The sequence below is a fragment of the Suricata suricatta genome, chromosome 15, assembly GCF_006229205.1.
Source record: "Suricata suricatta isolate VVHF042 chromosome 15, meerkat_22Aug2017_6uvM2_HiC, whole genome shotgun sequence".
NCBI lineage: Eukaryota > Metazoa > Chordata > Mammalia > Carnivora > Herpestidae > Suricata > Suricata suricatta.
This window is the reverse complement of record NC_043714.1, coordinates 46,572,139-46,593,035: the sequence shown is the minus strand read 5'-3', so window position 1 is coordinate 46,593,035 and position 20,897 is coordinate 46,572,139. Positions and strand designations below refer to the sequence as shown.

At 33.4% G+C, this 20,897-nt stretch overlaps 1 protein-coding gene across 1 annotated transcript in view; it reads right to left on the bottom strand.

Moving 5' to 3' along the window:
- The window catches only part of RIMS2 (regulating synaptic membrane exocytosis 2), a 497,675-nt gene that overhangs the window by 155,205 nt on the left and 321,573 nt on the right, over positions 1 to 20,897 (bottom strand). Inside the window, exons 16-18 of the mRNA XM_029923706.1 lie at positions 10,001 to 10,069; positions 3,010 to 3,166; positions 802 to 918 (exon numbers count right to left, since the gene is read on the bottom strand). Coding sequence (XP_029779566.1) covers positions 802 to 918; positions 3,010 to 3,166; positions 10,001 to 10,069 — 343 coding nt within the window. The remainder of the gene's footprint in view (positions 1 to 801; positions 919 to 3,009; positions 3,167 to 10,000; positions 10,070 to 20,897) is intronic.

Sequence of the window (20,897 nt, the reverse complement as noted above, 5' to 3'; positions counted from 1 at the left end):
TCGATTGATTTAAACATCCTTATTAAAATTGGTTTTGGGCACACACAAAGACACTTCTGAGTTCCTTTGTTATTTTACCATAATATTCTCTGAAGAGAAAAATTAAGCTTTTTTTTCCTAATCCTCATCTCTAACTCATTTGATAATGTGGTGGAAATATAGCATTTTTCATTTTATATATAACCAAACCAAGAATTAGAGGGTAAATCAATTTGCCTAACTTAAAAGCAAACTAGTAGTAATTAACATATGCATTGAAATATATGTCATTTCTAAGTATGTCACATTTAGTGGAGCAAATTCAGAGAATTCCTCCAAATCCAGCAATCAGCAATCATAATTCTTTAAGATGCTGAAAAGGTTTACTGAAAGCCATGAGGAAAAACCTCTTTATAAATCAGTTTTTGTGTCGGTTTCCAAAACAAACCAGGCTTGTCTCATGAAATGAATTTATATGTAATAATTGGTTATGATAATGTAAAAATAATAAGACATGTTATTTTCATTATATTATCCTTATAACCTCATGTGCAAACTCACTAACTCAACTGGTTGGATTTAGCAAAGGACCAAAACTGTAAGAGCAAGATGATTTCTTTTTAAACCAAAGAAAAGTTTGTTCTTGTTTGTTTTATTTTTTAACCCAGGGGTCCTAAGAATGAATGTAGGTATTGTAAAGGAAATGGTTTTCAAAAATAAGAGGACAAATATCCAAATTCAGTGTGAAAATATTTTATGGTAATACCTTCTTCCTGAAGGCAGCGATTATAATAAGCTCCAATAGCACTTAATCCTATTTACCTGTCTCTTTCGGGAGAATAATGGTCATGCATGCCCCGATGTCTGTCCATTCGGCTGATTGTATTATAATGTCCCGCCGTAGCGCGCGTTCCTCGGAGTCCCTGTTCCACATTCCGACTGAAACGGCAAAATCCATTAAATGCCTGAATAAACCATAATCGTACCTACACTACGAAATGAGGTTTATTAATAAAGAAAGTAGAAAAAGCCAGAAATCACTCTAGTGGCAAGTCCATGATTTTTGTTTTAACTAATTGAACCTCTGGCTAATGGGATACATTTCAACTGGAGGTTGACAGGGAAGTTATAACAGGGATAAAGATAAAACTCAGCTAATATCAACGGGGATAGAGATAAGAATTATCAAAATTATTAATGGATAACTCCCAGGCTTCTAGTAGTAATTCTTATATGAAACACAGAAGGAGAAATAAATTGTGGGGAGAAAATGAGTTCAGCATGTAGCTTGTAGATAATATTGCTGTATCTTGTTTTAGGGATCATGACTATTATCTATTTTTTAAAATCTAATCTGAAATTAACATTCTTGGTCTGGATTGTCTATTTACACCTTTCATTTTCATGACAGAATAAAATTCTTATATGAGCTCTTGTTAGATGGGCTTTCTATTAGGTGTAGCTGAATATATTCTAAAACTGTCTATTTTCTTTAGGTGTATTCAAATATTCTTTTCCTAGTAAAGTCAAGCATCCTTTTTTTTCTTTCTCTCTTTGTTATTTTTGTTTTTTGTTTTGTTTTGTTCTGTTTTTACGTAAGGAACAGTGGGGCACCTGGGTGACTAAGTTGGTTAAGACTCTGACTCTTGACTTTGGCTCAGGTCATGATCTCACAGTTCACGAGTCCGAGCCCCATCTGGGGCTTTGTGCATGAGAGGGGCCTGCTTGGGCTCCTCTCTCTCTCTGTCTTTCTCTCTCTCCCTACCTCCTTCCCCACTCTCTCTCTCTCAAAATTAATACAAATAAATAAACTAAAAAAAAATAAGCAGTGGCTTAATTTATTAAAGTTAAAATTCAAAATCTAATTCTCTCTTTCAAGATTACAAATATTCTATTGATAGGTCTACCACATTTAAGCAATTACTTTTTAGAAGACTTTTTAATAGTATTAGTCCCACTTATAAACTTAGTTAATTCAAAATATTCAAGCATTTTAAACCATGTTTATAAATTTAATATATTTTCTTTTTAATTACTTAAGTTGTGTGCAAATTAAGTAAACACTTCCTAAGTACTTATATACATATGTATTAAATAAATAAAATTTACAAAAGTAACAATCTTAAATTCTCTTAGACAGTCCAATACCATGTGTAAAATTAAAATTATAAGGAAAATTTCTAAATGTAAAACTAACTCAACTATTCATATTATAAGGGATGCCTAGGTGGCTCAGTCAGTTAAGTATCCTACTTCAGCTCAGGTCATGCTCTCACGGTTCATGGATTTGAGCCCCACATCAGGCTCTGTGCTGACAGCTCAGAGCCTGGAGCCTGCTTTGGATTCTGTGTCTTCCCCTCTCTCAACCCCTCCCCCTCTCATACTCAGTCTCTGTCTCTTAAAAAAAATACAAATAAAAAATTTTTAAATAAATTAAAAAATAAATAAAACAGGTATTATAAGACTATCATTCTAAGAATTCAACTTTTCTCGATCTTTGCAAGTATATAAAATGTGAATTATGTACACATATCCAATTAACAAATACATTATTTCCCGAGCTGTTACTCCCTGAAGCCTCTCTGTGTTTAACCGGATTGATTAGAGTTTTCCACCAGGCACTGGAGCTAGAGGTTTTCTGAGCCATTCTTCCCTCTGACTGTACATTCTTTTTTATTCTTTGCAGGATTGGTCCTAACCTTAAAACCCCATCAGATGTTCATTGTTTCCTATTCCTTAAATTATCAATACTAATATCATTCATGAGTATATTTAGTTGGCTCTAACTAGATCGGCTCAGTATGGATATGTAACTGAAAGTTGGGTCTTCTTTAAAATTGTGAACTCTCATGTAAAAGAATACTTTAACCAGAGTTACAAAGTTACCGTATTTACTGAAGAGCATATTTGCTTTTCCTTCAATAACTTTTTTTCCATAAGAATTTATTGTCTTTAAAGATTATTAATGATTCTTTATGATAAATAGCCTTTTCATATCATCCTACAAATAAAATGTATATGGTATCTTACCTTTGTGGAGGAGGGACACTAGGTGACCATGATCTAGTCCTTCCTATAACATCTACTCGGTGAGGAGATCCTGTTGGTGAACAATGATTTGATGACATTACTTGTTCTGGCACTGATAATGTTGAGCTTTGAAGATCTCGACCATTGTGTCGATAATCTAAAGACGCAAAAATTAAAAGTACAGTTATCTACCCACTAAGTCCTTTTGTATTTTGTGCTTTAGTGAAAAAATTAAATGTTGCTGAAGCTGAAAGTCTTTGAATATATTAAATGTAAAGCATAATGAATAAAACATAGTCTATACTAAAATAATATTGTAATTGTGCTAGGTACACTAAAACTTTTATATACAGCTAATTATCATTTTGCTGAAGTCTATTTATTTTTGAGAGAGAAGCGGGGGATGGTGCAGAGAGACAGGGAGAGAGAGAATTCCAAGCTGCTCTGCGATGTCAGTGCAGAGCCCGATATGGGGCTCGATTCCATAAACCATGAAATCATGACCTGAGCTAAAATCAAGAGTCAGAGGCTTAACAGACTGAGCCACCCAGGTGCCCCTCTCTAGTTAATTATCTTTAATAAAAGATGCAAGTTTATTCTAAAAGCATTTTCATCTCTTCAATGAAATAAAAGAGCTTCAGTTACTTCTCAACAATTATACTCAAAATGATTAACTTCACAAAAGTTCATAAACGTCTGATTATTGAAGAGATAAACAGTATTAGAAAGTATTCTGAATAGTATCTGAAGTACCTATGTAAACTGCTTTTCTTATAGTGTTTGACAGGGCTGGGATACCATAGATGACTGAAAATAAAGATATGACAATTCGGAGGAGGGAAACAGCCTGATGATTTGACACACTTAGAGAAAAAGTGTAACAGAAGTGATAGAACTCAAATGAATCTTGGAAAGCAAATGATATTTGACAGATGGGAAGAAAAGTAGAAGGAATTCAAAGTTGGTAGAAAAACAGCAGTACAATGTGGTGCAAAAGTAGGGAAATAGTTTGGTAAGTCTGACCCAAGTTGTATATATCTAAAACATCAGGAGGCTTGTCACAGAAAAAATCCTGAACATTTCTGAGCAGGAAGTGAGATTATCGCCACTGCCATTATCTTTATCATGTTAGTCATGGCTGCTTTTGACTTTTTACTATGCGCCAGGAACTCTGCTAGGTACTTTACTAAGTGTTCTGCTGCAACACTTGTTTCAGAAGTAACTCAAAAAAATATGGGTTCATATGTGATTTTTCCCAGCATGTTAACACACTGCAGTATTATCTGAAGTTGGCTCCTGAGGAATGGAGCAAGAGAGAAAGATTTGGGTGGACATAAATGATTGAAGGAGTGTTCTCAGGAAAAAAGGAATCAGAATAGCAGAATAGGGCATGGGAAGAAACGAAGCACAGAATTGACCTCAGTCAGATCCCACTAAAGCCTCTGGAATGTGAATTGTACCAGGGTTGCTCTGACTTTGAGGCAAGGTTCCCAGACTTTTGTACTCCTAGGTTAGCCAGTCACTGACTGAAGACTGCCAGTGGGGCTTAGGTGAGGCTGTTTTCTGTTTGTCTAAGGCCAATTCTCCGGGAAAGCGGGGCAGCTGTGAGTTCTTAGCAGCCAACATTCACAGAAGTGGAGGATGGGTAAGCCAGCTGAAGCAAAGGCGAGACGGGTGGGGCACCACTACATCTACCAGATACTAGCAGCTGAGAGCAAAGTACATTCGCAAAGGTGGATGCAGAAAGCCAGGGCAACACAGAACCACATATGATGCTCATGCATCCCATGTTCTCCCTTTTGACTGGTTTCGATCACAAACTCCATCTTAGAAGTATTTATTGCATGGGTTCTTCTTGGTATTTGTATTTCCCTTGACACTATAATTTTGCAGACTTATCTTCTATGCCATCTACGCATACTCCTTCCACCCAGATACCTTCATTTAATGTTAAAACCCTACATTTAATATTTGTATTGCTGAAAACTTAATGTGACTTTTAAAAATTGGGCTTGTATTTTTATTTTCAGTGTTTTGGTTACAAAGCTACATGGGTTTTGAATGGTCTGATCTAAACCCAGTTTTCTCAGATGCCCTAAATTGTTTTTAGTTTTTGCAGAGCACAGGGCTTTTCCAGGAATGTATAAGTGATGTGATAGAACCAACTCTGCAAAGAAGATAATATTATACCCATTTTATATCTGAGGCACCTAAGGTTTACATTAAGAAATTTACTAGGAAATTTAAATTAAGTATCAAATACTAGGGCTCAGATTTAAAGCAAACTCTATTGGACTTCAGTGCCCTCTCTGTGCTCTAATACTACACTCATCTTTCATGATGTAAGTAATCATTTAGGAAGATAAAGCTGACAGCAGTATACAATTCAAACTAAAGGTTAGAGAGATTGCAGCTAGATTGATTGATCTTAAAAAATGTAGAATAGACTATCCAACAGAACTCTCTGGAATGGTAAAAGTGTTCTCTATCAGCACTGCCCCATTGAGTGGCCACTAGACACTCATGACTGTTAAGCACTTGAAATCTGGCTAGGGTTAATAAAGAACTGAATTTTTAATGTATTTATTTTAAATCAATTTAAATTTAAACAGCCATATATAACCAGTGGCACAAATTTGGAGTAAGACAACTGGTGGTGGCAACAGACTACACAGAAGACAAGTCAGTACATTCATTCATTCAACAAGTATTGATGATTGTACCTGCATGCCACATGCTACTCTGTGCCGCAGTGAGCAAAACTAAAAGCCTTGCTCCTGTGAAGCTGACATTTCCGTCAGCGTACTGAAAACAATAAGAATCCCAATAATAATTATGGGATATGTTTGAAGGTGATTAGGTGCCAAAAGGAAACAGAACAGAATAAAGGGAGATCAAAATGCCAGAATAGGGAAGCATTTTGCAATTTTATATAGGATTGTCAGGCACAGATGCGACTCACAGAGAAGCTGACATTTCAGAAAGTAGACAGAGAGAGGGGATGGTTCCAAGACAAGTGCAAAGACCCCAAGACAGAAGTCAGTCTGACATGTTCACAATGGCAGGGAGAAGAGAGTGCCTGGAGTGGAGCAGGTGATGGAGATCAGAGACACCTGGAGGAAGGAGGAAACTCACCGGGGGTGGGGGGGTGTCTTGTGTCACTTTGTAAAGATTTTTGGCATTTAATCTGAGTGATTTTAATTTTTTTAATGCTTATTTATTTTTGAGAGAGAAAGGGAGCGAGAAAGAAAAAGAATGTGAGCAGGGAGGGCCAGACAGAAAAGGGGTCAGAGGCTCCGTGCTGACAGCAGAGAGTTCCATGTGGGGCTCCAACTCATGATCCATGAGATCATGACCTGAGTTGAAGTTGGCCGCTTAACCAACTGAGCCACCTGGGCACCCCTTGATTTGAGTGATTTTAACTCATTAGAAATTTTGAGCAGAAACTGATATGACCTATGTTTAAACAGGATCACTGCAGTTGTCATGCTGAGAACAGACTGAAATGAGACAAGGCAGGAAGTCAGGCAAGAGATGAGCCCGGATGACAGCAATGGAGACGTGGGAAGTAGTCAGATTCTGGACATATTTTCAAGGTAGAGGCACAGGGATCATTTTGTATAAGATCTGATGTTGGACATAAGAGGAAGAGAAAGACAAGAACAAATCTAAAATTTTAAATCAAATAAATAAAAAAATGGAGTTGCCATTGGTTTGATGGGAAAGATCAGGAGTTCAGTTTTAGACATGTTAAATTGAAGATACCTACTACATTTCCAAGCAGAGTAGTTAATGGGCAGTGGAAAATAAAAATTTAGAAAACAAATAAGTGGTTTTGACTGGACATGTTGGAATTTTAGCATAAAGATGCTATTTAAAGGCACAGGACTTTTTTTTTAATTGTTTTTTCTTAAGTTTATTTATTTATTTTTGAAAGAGAGAGCCTGACCATGAACAGGGGAGAGGAAGACAGAGAGGGAGAAAGAGAGAATCCCAAGCAGGCTCCACACAGCACGGAGCCTGATGCAGGATCAAACTTGAACCATGAGATCAGGACCTGAGCCGAAATCAAGAGTCAGATGTTTAACCAACTGAGCTACCTCAGTGCCCCTAAGACACAGGACTTTAAATAGATGTGATCACTAGAGTAGTGAATGTAGACAGTGAAAAAAGTCCAACAATGGAGATTGGGGGCATTCTAATATGAATCAACAACAATTTGTGATCAGATACAAGATCAAAAAAAGGGAAGAAATAAATGAATCTTAACATTTGATTAGCCCATTAGGAAACTAAGGGTATGCTACAAAGGATCAGAGAAGTATAGAAGGCTTACCAGTTTGGAGAGGGGGAGATAACAATATTTTCAGGAATACAGGCAAACGGTTACACACGTGGAAAAGAATCTTGGGAAAGGCAATAGGACTGCCGATAATGATTTGAGAGTGATTTATAAAAAGAGCATCATTGAAATCCAAGGTAAGGGAATATTTAGATACAAAACAAAGGGCCACAGAGTTTAAGGGAGACTATGGAGAAAAGGAGGAAGAGTGAGTATAAGAAGACAACTTAAATAATGCAGTCACATGAAAACTAAAAAGAAATGCAGAGTTTTAAGACCATATTCATAATTCATAATGAATAAAGAGCTACTTAGAAGTGATAAAAGATGAATATTAGGGTTAGGTAATTAGCTTAGGAAATCAGAATATTATATGTGATATTTAAGAACCTATTATCAAAGCATCACTCTGCCTTCCCATTGGAAAATAAATGATTTGTATTTATTTGTATATTGTTTCTAGTCAGAGTAGAAAATAATACTAATGGTCTAAGTGGCTACAAACTCATATTGTGTGTGTGTGTGTGTGTGTGTGTGTGTATTCTGTTGATTTGCATCGTGGAGTGAGTCAACTGGTTCAAAGAATAGTGGGTTTATAACCATTCTCCTTCTTCTACTCAGTATACCATGGGGGTACAAAATCCATGCCAATAATTGCTTCCCTGAAAAGCCTAAATTTCAGTATCAATCAAAGTTTCTATTTACTTTGAAGAATAATATTAGCAATACAAATGTAAAAATTACCTCTGACTTAGAATAACCAAAGTAAGTAAGCACATGGGAAATATTACCTCTGACATAGTTAATTTTCAAGACATCTGCCTTGGAAACTTGGAAAAATTAAGTAAAGCAGCTGAACCTGTTCATTATTAAGAAAAGGTTGACAGTTCAGGTTAAAAAAGGGTTTTGAATGGTTGTAATAAATATTCTGAATTTGACAGGTACAGGATGTGCAGTTGGAAGCAATTATCTGCCTATGGGGAACAAAGTATTAACAGATTACCGGTGTCTTGACTTATACTAGTTGTTTAAAATACTAGTTAACGTGGGGGAGTAAGGGAGTTTCTGTGTGTATGTATATATGCAATTCACACTCAAAATGCCTTAAGAAAAATTTCACAAAAATACAAGATGATTTGCTTGATCTGACAGTCAAATTATTAAATAAACTATTGATTGATGCATGTATATTCTATTGAAACAATTGTTAATGATGGAGCTTTTAAAAAAAAAAAAAAGGACATTGGTGGGCCTGGGTGGCTCAGTCCTTCAAGTGCCTGATTTTTGACTCCTGAGTGCAGCTCAGGTCATGATCTTACAGACATGGGATCAAGCTCTGCATCAGGCTCTGCACTGGCCATGGACCCTGCTTAAGATTCTCTCTCCCTCTGGGGCACCTGAATGGCCCATTCTTGATTTTGGCTCAGGTCATAATCTCATGTTCATGAATTCAAGTCCAACTTTGGGCTAACAACCAGCCTGGAGCCTGCCTGGGATTCTCTCTTCTCCGCTCTCTCTGACCCTCACCCTTCTCCTCCCTGCTTGCTCTCTCTCTCAAAATAAGTAAATAAACATTAAAAAGAAAAGATTCACCTTCCCTCTGCCCCTCTCCTGCTCACACTCTTTCTCTCTCCCCACCAAAAAGAGAAAAAACAAAAAGAACACTAAAAACAAGAAAAAATAAACTAAAAATTTTTTAATGTTCGTTTATGAGAAAGAGAAAGAGAGAGAGACAATACACTTAATTGGGGGAGAGAGAGAGAGGGAGACACAGAATCTGAAGCAGGCTCCAGGCTCCAATCTGTCAGCACAGAGCCCGATGTAGGGCTCAAACCCACAAACCACAAGATCACAACCTGAGCCGAAGTCAGACATTTAACTGACTGAGTCACCCAGGCACCCCAAGAAAAAAATATTTTTAACAGAATCAGCATGTGTAAGTCTTAGTTAGCATTATACTTATGTAAATGTAATTAGTACACCATTTACTAAAGTTATGAGCCTATGAAAAGATAATATTTCAGGAACCACAATACCATAATCCTGATTTTCATGTCTGTAAAAAGAATATGGAGATGCTTCAACTTTCTAATAGTGACAGATTTCAAGGATTCAGAGGCATCTTCACATTTGTTTAAGTCATCAGATAAATCTCTTCCCATAAGTAAGGCGATATTTTAAACTTCAATAATGTAATTCCAAAATGAAGTAGTGCCTGATATGTAATCAACACAATAAAAATTTTTTTCAAAAAGTACATTAAAATATTTGACATATTTGGGTATATTGGTGATGTCAAAAAGATTTTATTTTTTTCACATGGTTATGCAGTATAAAGAAATTTCAATTATACAGCAGCTTTCCAAACTTATGGTGAAATCCTTATTGTTTAGTAGTTTAAAAACAGAAAACTTAGAAATATTCACCTATCATATCTTTTAATAAGAATAATCAATCTAACAATTGATAAGAGTTCCAGCAACTGGATTTATTTATTCAGGAGGGTAAACTGCCATAAGGTTGTTTGGGGGAAGGGGAAAAGGAAACAAGTTATTTCTTTCTCATTTCATTTATTATTTAATCTGTTTTTTGGTAAATAATGAATAACACCTCCTTCTTATTACTATAAAGGAAATCTGCGATTCTCACCTGATACTATTCCAATTCCATCATCACAGTCATAGTCAGACACTTCACTATCACTTATTCTTTTTGACCCTAGGAAGCAAACAATAGCAATAATTAAAATTGCTATTTATTAAGGAAAAAACCTCTTCATCAACCTGAAAAACAAATGAAAGGATTTTGAATGAAACACTTGAGAATGAAAAGTAGAGAAAGAAAGTCATTGTATGCTCACACTTTTACACATATTTTGTGATGTAAAGATATAATTCTTAAAATAAATTATTCTTTAAAAAATTTCCTAAATGCCTTCCTAAATTCCTAAAACTTGAAATAATATTAAATACTAAATAATATATATAAGTGGTTTTATGAAGATTGATAAAATCTATTAAATGAAAGTTAAATTAAAAATAGGTAAGTCAAGTCAGTTTTATATGCCTTTAGACAAAGACACTTAAGTCTATGAAAGTTTCAAAGCAAGATAGTATGTTAACTCAAAAGCATTCATGTGCCTTTTTCTAATATGCATGACTAATAAATTAAATGTACCCAATTCTTCATTTTTCACACTCATGGAGAAGTAGCATGATTTAAGAGATCTTAAACACCTTTCTTTTAGTATTAGTTTAGCTGTTCCTCCATTGCTTTGAAAAGAAAGTGAGAAATAAATCATCCACAAACTTATTAATACATTTAAATTGTGAACTGTTATATTTTCTAAGAAACAGGACAGTAATAATTATCATAATTCAAGACCTCTGTGTATGAGTTTCTAACAAAAGAAATCTCTTCCTACTTTTAAAGTGTTTATCATGCTATGGCAAAAATACTAGTACATTGATGGCTAAAGCACATTGACTTCACGTTTAATAATGAAATATATCACATATATAAACAAACATGCTAAAATTTGTTTTTAAATACATCCTGTCTCCTACATGTTTCTCAAAATAGGCACATCATGCACAATAGAATCTCTTATTACAGTTTTTTTCTTTACAATCAGAAAATGCTTAATGATAAATGAAAACAGTGTTGATGATTTCAAGAAATGGCTGCTTTTGTCTACTTACACTACACATTATTCATTAAAGAGACTAAGTTCAGTTATCAGAAAATAAATAAATTTTCCTGTAAGGTTTATAAAACACTGAGGGCTCATGTTCTATAAGGTGTCTAAAGTAGCAATAATTAAACGTTCTAGGAATGCACTCCAATATTTGCAACTTTTCTTAGTAATACTCTGTACATTTTTTTGTTTGTTTGTTTGTTTTAATATCTGCCCTCCTGAGAGAGGGAAGGGTCTATTGAAAGGACTCTTGTTTTCCTCCTTTAAATATACACAAAAGACACCTATCTGTATTGATCATGTGGTCCCACTGAATGGGTTCATTACTAATTTCCTCTCGAAGCTTATTATCATAAAGTTTTAAACTCAATCCAATCACAGGCTCTTCTAGTCCCAGATATATGGAAACTGCAATTACCACCCAATATCCCAAAAGACTAGGCACAAAAAGATTTACAGAATTAGTATATACTGTACATTCTAAATGGATGTATGAGAAAAAAGGAAGCTATTGAGGAGAGACAGAATAAGAATTGCTACCCTCTTGGAACAAGATCTCACCTTGTAAATGTAAATGCTCAAGGACACAGTAATAATTAGTTTAATGTACTGGGTACACTAGGGCATAAAGATAACATGCTTTTGGTATTGGTCAAGAATCAAATCTGCCTCTGGAATAAGATCAGAATGACACCAGCAAAAAACGAAGTTCATTTTATTAGTCTTCATGAGTTGTCTTGTGTGGATTTGTGCATTGAGTTGGGGGCTAGGGAGTATATATGATTTGTAAATGTTGCTTCCTTCCAAATCTTGTTACTTTCCTGATGAAAGTCGATCTATTTTTGCTAGTAATTCTACAGAAGTTAAATATATGCAATTATGTTGTCTCTACTTGGATCTTGTCATTTAACATTCTGATAAATTCAAGTACCTAAGTTTAATGTCACTGTATATATCAATCTTCTCTTTCAAAAGTAGTGTTTTCAATGTCTTGTTTAAGAAATCATTCCTGAGCTTATGAACAGAGACATTTTCTTCTTTTTTAATTTAAAATTTTTGTTTTAGCACTTACATCCATGTCTATCTTGAACTGAGCTTATTTACGGTATGATATATGGATGCAAGTTTGCTTTTTCCATGTGTATAACACACATTTCCATTTTCATAGACACAGAATGACTTATTGATTCAAGGTTTAGTCAGTTATGTTTTTCATAGGAATTTGTCCACTTTGTCCAAGTTTTCAGTGTTTGCTACTATGTTCATAATCTTATCATACTATTTATTTTTCCATTTGATGGAAATGATTTCCATTTGATGTCTCAACCTTTTTATTCTGTCAATAAATTTCATTAAAGGGTTATTTTGCCATTCATTTCAAAGGACTAATGGGCTTCACTAGAAATTTGTTTCTCACTTTATTGATTTCTGCTTTTATAGTTATGATGTTTCCCTCTCTATTTTGAATTCATTTCACTTCTTTTGCTAAACTCTTAAATTGGTTGAATATGTCCAAATTTTCAGCCTTTTAATCTTTACTAACACAAATATCCCCCCCGAGTATTTCTTTGTGTTACTGAAATATTTATATACAGTGTATTACTTAAAGTTTGGGTCTAGGTATTTTCTTCTTGGGTCTATTAGATATTTGTTATACATCATTAACACTTGCTAATTGCAGAGATAATAAATCTTGAAAGAAAACATTCATTAAAGTGTCTATTTTTAAAATTTTTCAAATATACTATTACAGTTTATTATTTAATTGACATACTAACACTGGCATTGAATAAAACAGCCTATATGTGTCAAGATTTTGAAATTTGTCAGAAAATGAATTATTAAATAGTATATTAATAATTCTTACAAATACTTCATGGCTATAACAGAAGAATACAAATTCACTAATTGTTAGACCCAGAGAATTGTGTGGTTTGATTCCTGTGTATCTCTCCTAAATTTGTTTGCCTGGCCCTACCAGTGGTTGAGAGAAAATTATAATGGAATCTTCTTCAATGGTGGTGAATTTGTTAATTTTTCTTTTCACTTTACTTTATGTATACTGAAGTTATTTCATTTATACCTACAAGTTCTAAAATATTTCAGCAGGTGTAGAAGAATCATTTGAAAAAGTCTGCACCCCCCCCTGCCCCTCCTCACCCCATTCATCATAAAACATCTCAGCTAACTAGTCCAAAGGAAATTCCCTCAGATCAATAAAGGGCATCTACAAAAACCTGTAAGTAACATCACACTCATGACATACAGAATGCAATTCTCCTAAGACAAAGAATAAGCTAAGGATGTCCACTCCAACACTTTCTGCACTGCATTATAGTATATAACCGCAAGGAAAAGAAACGCAAGGCATACAGATTAGAAAGCAAATAGTTAACATGATCAGGTAAATTCAAACTCCTAAGGAAGCTATAAAAAACTTATTAAGACTAAAAATTCAGCAAAATTGCAGAATATACATATAGTCAACATACATAAATGAACTACATTTCTTAGGGAATAGCAGTGAACAACTGGAATATAAATTTCAAAGCCACTATCACTTACAAGAATACCCAAACACATGAAAACTTTACGAACACATTTAACAAAAAATGTGCAAAACGTGTACACCTCTACCACAAAACACAGCTGTATTTGCTTCCTACAAAAGAAGGGCTGCCGTTACAAATTATCGAACACTGGGTGGCTTATAACAACAGAAATTTATTGTCTCACAATTCTAGAGGCTAGAAGTCCACAATCAGGGTGTCAGCAGTGCCAGGGAGGAATCCTTCCTTGTCTCTTCTAGCTTCTGTTTGCTAGCAATCTTTGGCTTTCTTTCACTTGTAGATGTGGAATATCAGTCACATGGCTGTCTCCTCCCACAAGGTCTTCTTATTGTCTCCCCTCTGTTCATGTCTGTGTCCAAATTTCCCTTTTTTATAAGGAAGTCAGTCATGTTGGATTAAGTCTATTCTAGTGACTTCAAAAATGAAAACTTGACTCCTTCCATAAAGAGATAGGTTCTATATATCTACAAATAAGGTCACATCTTCAGGTGGTGGAGATTAAGACATATACTTTCAATGGAACACTAACTCATAACAACTGCTAACAATTTTGGAAAGTTTAAATAAATGGAGAGACTTTTCTGCAAAATTGGAAGCCAGAGTTATTAAAATAACATTGTCAGGGTATTGAGAGAAAAATCACAGTTTGTTTATCCATTACCCACTCGGAAGGGCACACGGGCTATTTGGTTATTACAAATCAAGTTACAATGAACATTTATATACAAGTTGTTGTACGCACATATATTTACACTTTTCTTTGGTAGAGACCTAACAGTGGAATGAGTGAATTATATGGTAGATGTATGTTTAACTTTTTAAGAAAAACTGCCAAAGTGTTTCTGAAAGAGGCTGTCATATTTCACAGTCCCACTAATAGTATATGAGAATTTCTGTAACTTCCCATCCTCCCCAATACTTGGTATAGATCGTGTTTATTTTAACCATTCTAAAGAGGACTAATTGAATCTGTTACATAAAGACTTATATTGAATTTCTTTTCATGTGTCTGTTTTCCACCCTTAAATCTTTTTTAATGAACTTTCAAATCTTATGTCCATTTTTTATTGTTATGTTTTCTTATTCATGAGTTTTGATGGTTCTCTATATATTTTGTATACAAATATTTTATTAGGTATGTGATTTGCAAATACTCCTATTTAGCCCGTGGCTTGGCTTTTCATTATCTGAACAGTATTCTTTAAAGAAAATTAGGGGCGCCTGGGTAGCTCAGTTGGTTAAGCGTCTGGCTTTGGCTCAGGTCATGATCTCACGGTTAGTGGGTTCGAGCCCCGCGTTGGGCTCTGTGCTGACAGCTAGCTCAGAGCCTGGAGCCTGCTTCTGATTCTGTATCTCCCTCTCTCTCACCCTCCCCTGATCATGCTGTCTCTGTCTCTCAAAATAAATAAATAAATAAAAAACATTTAAAAAAATTTTTTTAAATAAAGAAAATTTTAAAAAGATTTTGATAAAGTCAATTTAATCAATTTGTTATTTAATGAAACTTGATTTTCATGCCCTAAGAAATTTTTGCATAACCAAAAGTGACAAAGCTTTCTCCTAGGTGTTTTACAATTTTAGGGTTTACACGGATCCATATTGAGTTATGTACCATATACTTTCATACTGGTATAAATAGAAGTTCCTTTTCTTTTCCTTTTTTTTTTTTTTTTGCCATATGGCTATCTATAGGCCCTCATATCATTTGTTGAAAAGTCTATCCTTACACTACTGAATTGCCTTTCCAGCTCTGTTGAAAAATAGTTATCCATATATGTGTGGGTTTCTATCTGCATTCTATGTACTGTTCTTTTGATGCATTTGTCTATTTTTATCATGTCTCAATTACAACAGCTTTACAGTAAGTTCAGAAATCAACTATTGTAAGGCTTCCATCTTTGATATTCTTTCATCCAGGTAGTGTTTAGCAATTTGGGGCAATTCACATTTTCAAATAAATTTTAGAGTCTGTCAATTTACACGAAAATAACTGTTGATATTTTTTAACTGAATTGAGGCTGGAGAATTTGGGGAAAACTGACATAATAATATTAGTTCTTCTGACCCAGAAGTATGGTATTTCTTTTCATTGATTTCTTAAAAAAAATTTTTATAGTGTTTTACAGTTTTTAGTTTAGAGATCATTTGCATTTTTCAAATTTACCTCTAAATATTTCATATTTTTGACATGCTTAAGTGGCATTGTATTCCTTCTAAATTTCAATTGTTCCTTGCAAGTATATATTACAATTGATATCATATCTTTACCTTATATCCAACAAGCTAATAAACTCATTTCTTAAATCACTATTTCTGTAGATTCCATCTGACTGTCTATATAAATAAAAATGTATTAAAATAAAGACCATTTACTTCTTCCTTTTCAGGTTGTATGCTCTTTATTTCTTTTTCTTGCCTCATGTACCAGTTAGAACCACCAGTACAATTCTGAATAGAAGGAGGGAGAATAGAGAACCTTTTCTTGTTCTGATGTTAGGAAAAAAGTCACTAAGTATGTTTCAGCTGCAGGTTTTGATAATGCCCATTATCTATTTTTTGAGAAAATTTCTTTCTATTCCACTTTGCTTAGGATTGTTTTTTTCCCAACAGAAATGGTTATTTCATTTTGTCGAATGCTTTTTCTGATCTATTAAGATAATATTTCTTCTGTTTTTTTAAAGTATGATGAATAATACTAGTTTAATTTTCAAATGTCAAACAAACACTGAATTCTGGGATAAGCACCACTTATCATGCTACAGCATCCTTTTTATGTATTGTGGTATTCAATTCGCGAAATTTTTCTTTTGCTAAATATTTTTTTAATTTCATTTGCTAAATTTGCCATAATTTCTATAAGGTCTGTAGATTTCTTTCCTTTCTATCTTTGTCAGGTATTGGTGTCCCAGTAATATTTCTCTCATAAAATTAGTTGGGAAGCATTCCCAAATATACAATTTTCTAGAAGAGTCCGTGCAGAACTGGTATTATATTGTCCTTAAATGTTTGGTACCCCTCATTAGGTCATCTGGTCCTTGAATTTTCCTTGTGGGAAAAAATTTAATCACACATTCAATTTCTTTAATAGATATAGGGCTATTGAAGTTTTTGGGTTTGGTTTTTTTTTTTTTTTTTTTGAGTGAGCATCAGGTTTCTGTCTACCAAAGAAATTTTTATTTTAAGTTATCAAATGTATTGACATATATCTACTTATAACTTTTCCTTACTATCCTTTTAATGTTTGTAGAATCTGTAGCAATATCAGCTATTTTAGTAATCTGTCTTCCCTTTTTTGCTGATGATTTTGCCTATATGTTGATCAATTTTATTGATTTCATAGAGTCAAACTTTGGCTTCATTAATTTTCTTGATTGCTTTTTGGTTATTTCATTGATTTCTGTTTGAACTTTCATATCCCCTTTCTTCTTTAACTTAAGTTTGTTTTTTCTGTTTTGTTTTTAGTTTTTTTTTGTTGTTGTTAAGGTGAAAACAGGCCACTGATTTGAGAAGTTTCTTTTTTTTTCTGTAATGTATGTTCAGTGTTAAAAATGTCCTCCTCTCATCTGCTATAGTTGTCCCCCATGAATTGTTATATGTTGTGTTTTCATTTCATTAAGTTTAAAATACCTTTTATTTTCCCTTTGACTTCTCCTTTGACTCATGGTTTTTAGAAGTATGCTATTTAGTTTCTAAATATTTGAAGATTTCCCAGAGATGTTTCTATTACTGATTTCTCACTTATATCTATTGTGGTCAGAAAACATACTTTGTATAATTTGAATACTTTTAATTCCCCGAGATTTTTTTGGCCAGAATATTGTCTATCTTGGTAAGTGCTCTGAATGCAGTTGAAAAGAATGTGTATTCTGCTGTTGTTATATGGAATGTTCTATAAACATCAATTAGGTCAAGTTAGTTGATACTATTGATATTTTCTAGTATTACTGTTTTTCTATCTACTTGTTCTATGAATTATTAAGAAATGAGGATTAAAATCTCTGACCATAATGAGGTTTTATCTATTCTGTAGTTTCCTCATTGTATGTTAAAAATTGATGTATAATTCATATAACATATATTTAATTGTTTTTAAGTATACTATCCAGTGATTTTTAGTAAATGTTAAGGGTTGTGAAAAAATCACTACAATCCAAATTTAGAACATTTCCATCATCCCCCCAAATTCCTCATATGCATTGTCAGTCATATTGCATTCCTACCCCCAGCCAGACAACTACTAATCTAACTTCTGCTCTACAGATTTGTCTTTTCTGTAAATGGAATCATACAACACATGGCCTTTTGTATCCGGCACCTTTAATTTAGCATAATATTTTTAAGGTTAAACGATGTGGTGGTATGTATCAATATTTTGTTATTAATGCAGTCTGCTGTATGGATACCACATTTTATTTATCCATTCACCAGCTGATGGATATTTGAACTATTTCCACTATTGACCATTATGAATAATACTGGTGTAAACATTCATGTACAAGTCTTTGAGTGGACATTCATTTTTATTTTACTTGGGTATACAACTAGGAGTGAGTTGCTGTGTCTTTGGTAAATTTATTGTAACTTTTTTTAACAAACCACCAAACTGTTTTCCAGAGGGCTATACTACTGCATATTTCCATAAGCAAATTTATGAGCATTCCATTTTCTCAAAAACCCTGTCAAAAATTGTTTTTATCACATTCATTTTAGTGGATGTAAAGTGATATATTGCTGCTATAAATTGCATTTCACTAATAACTAAGGGCACTGGGTATCCTTTCATGTGCTTATTTGCCATCCATATATCTTCAGTGAAATGACTATTCAAATATTTTGCATTTTGATTACATTATTTGTGCTCTCTTATTGACTTTCAAGAGTTCTTTATGTATTCTGGATGCAAGTCTGTTGTCAAATACGTGAATTACAAATATTTTTCCATGTCTGTGGCTTTGCTTTTACCTTCTTAATGATGTCTCTAAATCATAAACATTTTAAATTATTATGAAGTCCAATTTATCACTTTGTTCTTTTATTGATAATGCTTTTGCTATTGTATTGAAGAAACCCCTGCCTAATCCAAGGTAATGAAGATTTTCTCCTATGTTTTCTTCTAAGAGTTTTATAATTTTAGCTTGTACAGTTCAGCGTATGAACCATTTGAAGTTAGGTTTTGTGGACGATGTAAGATGGAGTCTAATTTAATCTTTTTTGCATGTAGATATTCAATTCTTCAAGCATTAATGGCTAAAAAGACAATTTTGCCCTATCAAATTGCCCTGGCACCTGTTTTGTAAACCAACTGACTGTGAATATAAGGGTTTATTTCTAATTTCAGAATTAGGTTCCACTATGCAAGTTCCACAATATTGTGATTACTTTTGTCTTGTAGGAAGTTTGAAATCGGGAGGTGTAACTCTTCCAAATTTGTTCCTTTTTGGCTGTTTCGGATCTTGTGCTTTTCAATAGAATTTTTAAGATCAGTTTATTAATTACAGAAAAAAATATTGTTTACATTTTGTTAGGAATTATAATGAACCTGTAGACCAATCTAGAAGAGAGCTGCCATTTTAATAATTTTGAATTTTCCAATCCATTAATTTGGAATATCTCTTCATTTACTTAGACTTTCCTTTAATTTTCTTCAGCTTTATTTAGCATGAAAGTTTGTACTTATTCTCTGAAATGTATTAATAAGTATTTAAATTTTTCTGATATTATGGGAATGAAAATATTTCTTAATTTTCTTTTCAAAATGTTAGTGGCTAGTAAATAAAATATAAATTATTTTGCATAGTGTTCATGTACATTGGGACCGGCTGACATTGTTTATTAGTTCAAGTCGTTTTTGCAGATTCTTTAGAATTTTCTACATGTAGAATCATGTTATTTGTGAATAAAGATAGTTTTGCTTCTTTCTTTCCATTCTCAGTGGCTTTTATTTATTTTTCTTGCCTGACTGCCCTAACTAGAATCTCCAGTGAACTACTGAATAAAAATAGTAAAAGTAGACATACTTGCCTAGTCTCCAGTTAAAGAGAAAGCATTCAGGCTTCTACAATTAAAAACAATGTCAGCAGTAGGCATATTAAAGTGTCCTTTATCAAGTTAAGAAAGTTCCCTTCTATTCCTACTTTGATAGTTTTTATTGTGAAAAGGTGTTGGCTATTGTCATAGCCTTTTCATTATCTCTTCACAGGTTCATGTGATTTTGTCTGTTTTTTCTATTACTATGTTTAATTATATTTTACCTTTAGTAAACAGTGCATTGGGGATAAATCCCTCTTGATTAAAGTGAATAATCATTTTTACATGTTGCTAAATTTGATTTATTAGTATCTTTCGAGGAATTCTGTGTTTATATTGATGATATTGGTCTTCATTTTCTTGTGATATATTTGTCTGCCTTATCATTAGAATAATGTTGGTCTCATAGAATGAATTTGGAGAGTATTTCCTTTTTTTTCCCCTCAAAGAATTTAAGAAAGATTGGTATCTCCATTTACATGACTGATAAATTTCATCTGTGAAGCCCAGTGGTCCTAGGCTTTTCTTGTTACTAATTCAGCTTCTTTATGTTGTTAACGGTTTATACAGATTTCTTATATTTTTCTGGACCAGTTTCTGTAATTTGTAGCTTCCTAGAAATTTACGCACTTCTTGCATGTTGTTTCATTTCATGGCATAAAGTGTTCATTGTATTCCCAAGTGATGCCCCAAAGTATTCTCAAAGTCATCCTTTTGATTTGTTAAACTGCAAATGATTTGTGTCTATTCTCATGGTCAGACTAGTTGTTTGCCAATTTTGTTGAGTTTTTCAAAGCACCATAGTTGGAGTCTTTTTTATTTTAAATCCAGTCTAACAATCTCTCTATAAATTTTTTTTCCATTTAACTTGAAGCTCTATTATTATTACGATCTTAAATGTTTAGGATTGAACTGTTCTCTTGATCAGTTTACCCTTTTATTAGTACAAAATGATCTGCTTTATCCTTGGTAGTATTCTTTGCTCTAAAGTCTAATTTGTCTAATATTAATATAGGTACTTCATATTTCTTTTAACTAGTAGGTATATCTTTTCCATCCTTTTAAATTAGATTCTTTGTGTTTTCATTTTTAAAGTGGGTTTCTTATAGGCAATATATAGCTGGCTTTGTCTTAAAAAAAAAAAAACAAAAACCCAGTCTGACAATCTGTGCCTTTTAGTTGTAGTATTTTGACTATTTACATTTAATATGATTGGTTTGGTTAGTTTACACCTATCAACTTGCTATGTATC